This window comes from Thunnus thynnus, chromosome 3, assembly GCF_963924715.1.
Source record: "Thunnus thynnus chromosome 3, fThuThy2.1, whole genome shotgun sequence".
Classification (NCBI taxonomy): Eukaryota; Metazoa; Chordata; class Actinopteri; order Scombriformes; family Scombridae; genus Thunnus; species Thunnus thynnus.
Window position 1 is genome coordinate 24,266,451 of NC_089519.1, and position 9,648 is coordinate 24,276,098.

At 37.7% G+C, this 9,648-nt stretch overlaps 1 protein-coding gene across 1 annotated transcript; it reads left to right on the forward strand.

Moving 5' to 3' along the window:
- Positions 1 to 825: 825 nt before the first annotated feature.
- On the forward strand, positions 826 to 9,445 carry znf330 (zinc finger protein 330). The gene is made up of 10 exons (XM_067584929.1): positions 826 to 928; positions 1,303 to 1,479; positions 2,348 to 2,367; positions 3,498 to 3,568; positions 4,112 to 4,188; positions 5,480 to 5,606; positions 5,699 to 5,803; positions 5,956 to 6,002; positions 6,909 to 7,026; positions 8,830 to 9,445. The coding sequence occupies exons 2-10, from the start codon at positions 1,360 to 1,362 to the stop codon at positions 9,096 to 9,098; spliced, it is 954 nt and encodes a 317-aa protein (XP_067441030.1). The 5' UTR covers positions 826 to 928; positions 1,303 to 1,359; the 3' UTR covers positions 9,099 to 9,445.
- The last annotated feature ends 203 nt before the right edge of the window (positions 9,446 to 9,648 follow it).

Genomic DNA, 9,648 nt, shown 5'->3' on the forward strand with positions numbered 1-9,648 from the left:
AACAAAGTAAATAATTAATTAATTATAAAAGGACAAGTCTGTCTTAAAAAAACAGTCAGGTAAATGAACAGATGAACAGTGAAATAGGTTTTTCTTGCCATAATCATTCCTCCTGTTCATACTGGCCATTAGAAGATCCCTTCGTAATGCACTTACAATGTAAGTGATGAGGGCCAAAAATAAAACAAGCCTCCTTCTGTGCAAAAATATATTTAAAAGTTTATCTGAAGCTAATATGAAGCTTCAGCTGACCAAATGAGTCAAATCAAGTAGATATCTTTGTTACATGTTACAGTCTTTTTAGTGCCAAAGTTCCTCTTTTTGTTACTATTCTTCCACCGCAGCTCAACATGGAAACACAAAGAGGGAACTGGATACTAGAAAGACTGTAAATGTGGCAGATATCCACTTAATATGACTGACTCGGACTGCTGAGGCCTCATATAAGGCCTTAAGATGCTTAAAATGAACTTTTGAATGCATTTTGCACAAAATGACTGTGTGGACACACTGTGGCTTTTGAACCCCATCACTTACATTGAAATGGGATCTTTTGATAGCCAGTATGAACAGGAGGGATGATTACAGCGAGGAAAACCTCTTTCAGTGTTCATTTGGGGAGCTGACTGTTGTTTTAAGACAGACTTAAAATCCTACATTGTGAACCCATCCTTTAACAAAAAATTATCTGACAATAAAATTTGAGTAAATCTTATTGTGGAGTTGTATCCTGGACACCGACATCTAAAATTTGTATAGTTTTGACTTTGGGGAGACCCGGGCGTGCAAAAAAGTCTCGATGATAGCAAAGTTTTTGTATTTAGGAAACACGGAAATCAAAAATAGGAACCGTTGCCTTGGCTGTATGTTTCAAGTCGAACAGATTTGCAGGACGGACCTAGGAGCAATAGCAGTGCTGATCATTTCGGTAAAAAAAAATCGTTAATCAGACTTGTAATTTTCAATGACACTTGCATGTAACATTAAGGAGCATTAATGTAACTGCTAGACAAGCTAAATATTACATTTTAAACGGCGATAATTAACGTTAATTGATTTTATTTACCACGTGACTGTTCCTGTCAGCTAATAACTGCCGCTGGCTTGAGCAGCTAGCCAACATTAACGAAACACCTTATAAACATTTATTTGTGCTGTATGTTGGGCCTCAAGTCGTCACATGTGTTAGCGATCCGTCTTATTGATTAGATTTGTGTATTTAATGATGTCAAAAGTGTTCGCTTGTTCATTGATAAACTAGCCACGTATCCACCACAGCAGTTTGTGTCGGTTGTCCTGCAGGTAGCCTGAGGAAAATCCAGCCGTCAGCTGTGTGAACATCAACCTGTTGAACCAGAAATGCCCAAAAAGAAAACAGGAGCCCGGAAAAAGGCCGAGAGTCGTAAGGAGCGAGAGAAACAGAGTCGAGCCAACCGGGAACATGTTGAAGTGGCCAAACACCCCTGCAACTCCAACATGGTATAAACATAAGTACTCAGATCCTTCACTTTAGTAAAAGTACCAATACAGCAATGTAAAAGTACTCCATTACAAGTCCTGCATGAAAAAGCCTATTTAAGTAAAAGTACATAAGTTTTAGCAGAAAAATGTAGTTAAAGTATTGCAGTAAAAGTACTCATTTCGTCCCTCTGACTGATATATTATTATATATGACATCATTATATTATTATTACTGAAGCATCAGTGTGTAAGCAGCATGTTACTGCTGGGGTAGTGAGATGATAAATGGGAGAAGAAAGAAGAAAAATCAAAGTTCTGATACACAAATCTGTTTTCAGTTTTTGACTTTTTCTCTAATCTTTGATTTTTAGTGAAATATTGGATCATTTGAACATTTATTGAAATGAAACCATGTGAGAAGTTTAGAGGGAAAAATCACTATTTGGTGGAGCTGTTAACAACTCATAGACATGTGAAATGTGACCCCAACTACACACTGCTTTTTGCAAGACATCAAAAGCCAAAAAGGTTGGAAACCGCTGGTTTCATCTTTAACAATGTGTTGTATTGTAAAAGCTTGTTATATTATCCATTATGTCAAATCTTCATCTGAAAAGTAACTAAAGCTGTCAAATAAATGTAGTGGAGCAGAAAGTACAATATTTCCCTCTGAAATGTAGTGGAGTCGAAGTATAAAGTAGCATAAAATGGAAATACTCAAGTCAAGTACAAGTACTTCAAAATTGTACATTACTTGTGTAAATGTACCTTGTTACTTTCCACCACTGGTATGTAGCCACTGTAGCTAATACATAATGGAAATGTTGTAAGTATCACAAGTACTGTTATTTCTTACATTCTTACTTTGTTGTGTTCTGTTTTGTAGGAATGTGACAAATGTCAGAGGTAAGTACATTTATTGCTTCATACAACATATATTCAGGTATAATTACACTGCACAGAGTAAGCTCTTTGAAAGTAATAACAAAAAAATGGAGGCTGAAGGGAAACCCAAGCACAGATAAATGGAAAGAATTAATCAAGCAGATTAAAAACATGGAAAAAATTGCTTATAATATCTGGGGTAATATTGAATGTTTCGAAACAAGACGGGATAATTTGGCTAAACTACATAAAGTGAAAACATGGAGGCAATGGATTTATGAATACATTTATTAGTAGATGGGTGGATGTGTATTAATGTGATGATATGATGTAGATATGTGTGCCTACACTGAGTTCTGTGTGTGTCTGTATAGATATGTATATGTAAATACACATAGTATGTCTCGCCTGTCTTTTCTGATTCATAGATGCTGTCTGGCTTTACTGTATCGACAAAACTTTTTTTTTTTTTTTAAGTTTTTTCTCTTCCTTCTATTACTAGAACTATTATTATTTTGATTTATTATTTTTTCCTTCATGAATCACAGTTATAATATTTTTGATGATGATTAGTTATCACTATTGCACATAAACCAATTGAAACAGGATTATTTGGGGGCTGTGAACTCAAATAATGTCTCATTTAAGTATTAAAAAAAAACAAGTGGACTGGTCAACAAGTTAAAGGGAAACTTTGCTATTTTTCAACCTGCATCCTACTTTCCCATCTTTTTGTGTCTAAGTGACTAATGAGGACAACAATTTTTGAAACTAGTCCCGCCCCGTCAATGTACGTCCACTAAAAGTGTTTGTTTTTTTGCCACTGACAGGCTCAGATTGTCTTGCTCAAAGAGAAGTCTCATTCTGAAATCTCGTGAGAGTTGAGCTGTTGAAATCAGCTAAATATTCAGTCATGACTTCAAAAATCTTTTAGACAACACTAAGCTATGCTTTCTGTACTCCAACACAACAAACTCCTCCTGGTCCTCTTCTTTCCAACTCTGTCATGGCTTTAATTGCAAGTGCCCCGTCAGATTACATTGCAGCCCATTTCGCAGCTCAATACTGGACCAATGTCTAAAATTGTTGTCCTCATTAATCACTTTCCCTTTAACACATAAATATTTCTCTTTGTAATGCCCCCCTGGTAGAAAACAGAAGAACAGAGCTTTCTGCTACTTCTGCAACTCGGTGCAGAAGCTGCCTGTCTGCGCTCAGTGTGGTGAGTAAACTGTAGTGAAACATGGTGGGTTCCTATCTGTCAGTCACAAACTACACAGTGGGTTTATCAATAGGGGCACTCCGCAATTTAGTACTGTACTTCCATAAAGTTGTGAGAGACAGATTTTAAAAAGAATGGTCAAGATATCCTGACATTTAGTTCCTAGCACATGCTCCTACACTTCCCATAATGCACCAGTATCTTTTGTTAGACCCTCCCCATCAGGTAAAGACCTGTGTCTCTCAAACTCCACACCTCTAGTTTGCAAAGCAGTCTTCCTATAAAAAATGTCAAGTACAAGCCAATAATAAGTAAGTTAATCTTTTGTGTAAGTTTGCACCTTTTAATGTGCAGAATACAAAGAAAATATTGCACTTTGACACTTGGCAGACAGCAGTGTGTGCCATGTATGTACTGGAAAAATGTTTACTATCAGCACAATTTGAAATATACTATAATCACATCAGAATTTACACATAGTATCCTTAAAATAGGTTGACACCGTATTAAACTATGACATTTTAAATTTGTTTGTTTTGTAAGGCAAAACCAAGTGCATGAAGTCATCAGATTGTGTCATCAAACATCCTGGGATCCACAGCACTGGGATGGCCATGGTGGTAAGTTAGCAACATTTTTAACTGATATAATGTCATTGCAAGAATGCCTCTTCTGTCAAACCTAAATGGAGAAATCTGGTTGTGGCAGCAACGCCAGAGAAGATACAGTTTAATATAAATAAATATTGGGAGTATTGGGAAAAAACAATATATTTTTTAGTGTGTTTAGTTTAGTCTGTGAACTACAGGTCTTATCGTACATATTTGGTTGATTAAGTGTGCAGTGGCATAAGATACAATGAGAAGACATCAAAAGAGTGATATTGCAAAAACAGCACTGGGCACAAATATTCATAGTAACATGGATACTATTGTTCAGTATTGCAACCTATTGTCACTCTGTGTTGCAATACTGTACAAGTGCAATCTGGGTCTAATAATTAAGGCCACAATAATGACTATCAGTAATGTGGAAGCAGCACACTGTCCATGTAGTATGTAATCATGCTAATAATAGTGTGGCAGAATAATACTGTTAAACTTCCTGAAGTGCCTGTGGCTAATAATAGTCCAGTGTTCAGTGTGTAACTATGTACTGCCATATGCTGCCTTCATAATTCAGCATAAATTACAAAGGATGTTGCAGGGTTTAAAATGACCATTAAGTTATTTTTTGTTCAAAGGATAAGTTCACAATTTTTAAGTCTGTCTCAAAACAATGTTCAGGTGCCCGTATGTACGTTGAAACAAGTTTAAAGAGGGAATTTTAAACTAAAAAGACTGAAACTGTGGAAGGTGTACTTTAATGGAGCCTTTCTAATCTTCTGACCACTCAAAGCACTTTACACTACATGCCATCATTCACCCATTCACACACACATTCATACACTGATGGCAGAGGCTGCCATGCAAGGTGCCAACCTGCTCATCAGGAGGGGAACCTAACGTGTTTGAGGTTCAGTACCTTGTCCAAGGACACTTCGACATGCGGACTGGAGGAGCTGGGCATTGAACCGCCAATCTTCCAATTAGAGGACGACCCGCTCTACCTCCTGAGCCACAGCCGCCTGGCTATTTGACAAAGCCTCATTATTATCTTCAGATAAACTTGTAAAATATATTTTTGCACAAAACTAGGACTGTGGGTTTTGTCACCCATCATTTATATTGTAAGTGCATTTGAAAGGGGATCTTCTAATGGTCAGTGTGAACAGGAGAAATGATCACAGCAAGCAAAACCTCTTTCATTGTACATATAGGCGCCTAACTATCGTTTTAAGACGTGGGAAACTGGTTTCAGAAAGAAGCAAACTTTGATTTTTGTCAGTATAATTATCTTCTTTACCACAAGGGAGCAGTGTGTGACTTCTGTGAAGCTTGGGTGTGCCACGGCAGGAAATGTTTGAGCACTCATGCCTGTGCGTGTCCTCTGACTGATGCAGACTGCATTGAGTGTGAACGTGGTGTCTGGGATCATGGTAAGAACCCCCCCCCAAATGAAATCCATTAGGTCACATCAGTTTCACATAAGACATCAATGCTGGCTTCTTTTTTTTAACTTCTTGAATAGGAGGGCGTATTTTCCGCTGTTCCTTCTGTCAGAACTTCTTGTGTGAGGATGATCAGTTTGAACACCAGGCAAGCTGCCAAGTCCTTCAGGCAGAAACATTCAAATGTGAGTCATTTAGTTTTCCTTTCACCCTGTCATTCCTAAGCTTTTTGTGGTTAATAGAATAAGTGTATCTTGTATGTTCTAGAGAGTAGTGTGCAGGAGAGAGGATATGATTGTTCACACTTTGTTTAGCCTTTGCTCACATTCCATTTCAGGTGTTTCCTGTAACAGATTGGGGCAACACTCTTGCCTGCGCTGTAAGGTGAGGAAACATCTGTATTTACCTTAGAAAACGCAGTGATTGTGTCAAACTAAGATGCATATCTGCACTTCATGCTGTACTAAGCATGTTTCTCTGTGAACCACACCCATCTTATCAGCTCAAATCACAAATTGTTTGTATTGCAAATATTCAGATGCATCCAACCGCATCCTGCCTTTGGTTTGCTTTTGCTTTTAGTTTGCTTAAAACAGGAAATAATCCCACCATGCAGGAAATGTAAAAACCCCAAAGACACAAATGCAGATATAAACACACACACACACAGTGACTAATCATAAACATTAGTAATAATAGAAAACATTTACATAGCACTTTTCACACCATAGAAAAAGGAATTGCACAATAAAAGAAACAATACACATAGAAAGAATCCACCTCAGCAAAAGCGAAACCTCCACGGCTGATTCAATTAAATGTGCCCACATGTAGAGTAACTGGTGTCTATAATTATTCATCCTTCTGTGTAAAAATGCTTTGCAAATATTTTAAATACTAAAATGAGGTTTCAAAGGTCTTCGTCCGATGCTGCTGCTGTTTTGTCCAGACAAAAAAAGAAGAAGAAAAAACCCTGCATGTGATTACGAGGACGTATCGCCACAGCTCAGCAAAGAAACTGTTTGGGAAAACACAAAGAGGGAATTTTTAATTAAAAACAGACTAGTTTAGAAGATACCTACTTCAGCTGAAATTTAGTGTACATTTTTGCTTGGAACAAGGACTGTGGACTTAACCCAACATCTTCTAAAGTTGACTCATGTTAGAGATGTGTTACTGGATTTCATTCTCGTATTTCAAACCAAAATTAAAACAATATATCAATATTATGCGTGTGCAGTTAACATTAACATTTGATCATTTCAACCTTATCTGATTACGTCCTTTCAGGCCTGTTACTGTGATGACCACGCCAAGAGTAAGGTCTTCAAACAGGAGAAAGGCAAAGCGCCACCGTGCCCCAAGTGTGGCCACGAGACCCAGGAGACCAAAGACCTCAGCATGTCCAGTGAGTCTTGCACTAACCATTGAATCAACCATGAAAGTTGTATGTTTTAGTAAAACTGCTGTTTGGAGGAAGTTACATAAGACTCAACTTCTCTCCTGAATCACTGACGACATTTTACAACGAAAGTGAAACAGTGTGAAAACAAGAAATTAACCTATTTCCAAGAAAGAGAGTCTGAATGATTTCCTCAGAAAGTTGTCGGAACTTTAACTGCATGGCTACTTTGAATAACCAAAGTGTACTGTCTTGATTTATTTTAGGAGAACATTCACTCATGAACTCCTCCGTGGGGTTATCACAGAGCTCTTGGTCATGTGATAACACTGACATTCTCTTGAGATAACATTAGTCAAACAGAAGCTCTGCTCTGTCTCGAAGAGCTTTGCTGACAATCTACTGATGAATCTGATATCTCAGGTTACTCATAGAGCTTTACAATAATGCTAGACAAAAAAAGCAAAATTACAATTTGAATATATAAGTATGAAAGTTCGAAGAGATTGTTTTTATTCTTCCTGGATTGAGCTGCTGCATTCAGCCTCAGCAGACTGACTCTCACTTGTTCAATGTACCAAACGTCCCATCATCCCAATCAATAATATGTTGAAATATCTCCTTTTAATTTAACTGAATAACTAATTAAGAGTGCTTAAACAGTCATTATAACAACCATCATAACAACCATCAGTAACTGACACCCGTGGACACTTACTGGAAATCCACATCGAAAGCGACACCTGAGAAGCACGTACACACGTCTGCCTGCAGTCCATTCAATCCACACCAAGCTGTTGGTCTCTTCAGAACCAGCTGTCCTGTCAGCTCCTGAGGACAGCAGCCGCTCACTGACATGAGCAGTTTACTTGATAGAAATAGATTTACAGTAGAGCTGCAGCAATTAATCGATGAGTCGCAACTGTTTTGATAATCGGTTAAGCGTTTTGAGTCATTTTTTAAGAAAAAATGCTAAAATTCTCAGATTCCGGCTTCTGAAATGTGAACATTTTCTGGTTTCTTTAGTCTTCTATGATAATAAACTAAATATCTTTGGATTGTGGACTTCTGGTCAGGACAAAACAAGACTTTTTAGGTTGTGTCTTGGGCTTTGGGAAACGGTGATCGACATTTTTATGGACCAAAAGACCAATCGATTACTCGAGAAAATAATGAACAGATTAATTGATAATAATCATCAGTTGCAGCCCTACTTTACAGTAGGCTCTATGAGGCATGTACAGAAAGAAAGTAGTGTTATTATTTATTGACTTTTTTATTTTATTTCACCTGTTATCATAGCAGGCAGGTGAAATCTATCTAAAGTAAAACCGAAAAGATCATTGCGAAACTTGGGACTTCGTCAGTCATTACAGATACTGTCAATAAGTAACATAGATAAACATATAAACAGTAGGAGAGTTGTGTGACTATGATATCTGGCAGCAAGTAACAAATGGTTGTCCTTGGAGTAATGTGTGAAAAAAAAACAACAAAAAAACCGTGGGGATTCCTGTGGTGATGAGCAATAACACTGAAGTGTATTTTTTCCATGAGCCAGAAGAGCGACGTCAAAAACACCTCAAGCAATGCTTCCTGTGTGAACTGGCTATTACAATAAACCTTTTAACTAATATTGAAATAAAATTAAAACTACAGTTGGTGTTCACACTAATATGATTTCCATGATTCATAAGACTTTTATATGCTGCGACTGGTTAATGTTCACTGTACTGTATGAGATCACCATCCCAGTAAATTAATCCAGAGCTCGTGTCACATCTGTGCACATCTGTGTGTTTTCTGCAGCTCGCACGTTGAAGTTTGGCCGCCAGGCCGGTGCCGACGACGACGATTATTACGATGATGGAGCGTCAGGGTATGATTCCTACTGGAAGAATCTAGCGTCCGGAAGCAGGGACCAAGAAGACGACTACGGCGAGGATGACGACTATGAGGAAGATGAGGATGACGAGGATGATGATGACGAGGAGGAAGAGGAAGAGGAGGAAGAGGGTGAAGAGGAAACGGCTGCTGATTCCCTGGCTGGTCTCAAATTGGATGGGACTGCTGCCTGAAATGGGACAAAGACTGGGGATCCTCAGTGGATGTTCACAAGTCAGGAATGAATAAGGACTTGAATGTAAACTGAGAATTCCCATAGTTCTTTCAAATCCTGTTTATTCATTTCAGTGTTAAATATTCAAATGTTAACTTTGATCTAAACACATCATTGCCTAAATAAAATACTCTAAAACTAGCAAATCTTTGATTTTACATCAAAAACTATCTGATTGGAGATCAAGGAAACAAGACATCATTGATCAAACTTCCAACATCATCTTTCAGTAGGTAGTTTTTAATACCAGACATATTTTTTTCTGTACCAAAAAAAATATATTGAGGTTCGATACCCAGCACTAGAGATGACTTGTTTTCCCATTTTTGTGTCTTCTTGACCTCCTGTTTGTGGTGATTTGGCTAAACACAAATGTATTTGGTAGTATGCATATATCCTGTAAAATATAATAAAGAGCCCCTCCATAAGACAGGTAATAATGCATAATAATAATGATCCTTGAGGCCCTAATCATCTGAGTTGATGTCATGCTTAAGTGAGCAGTCAAG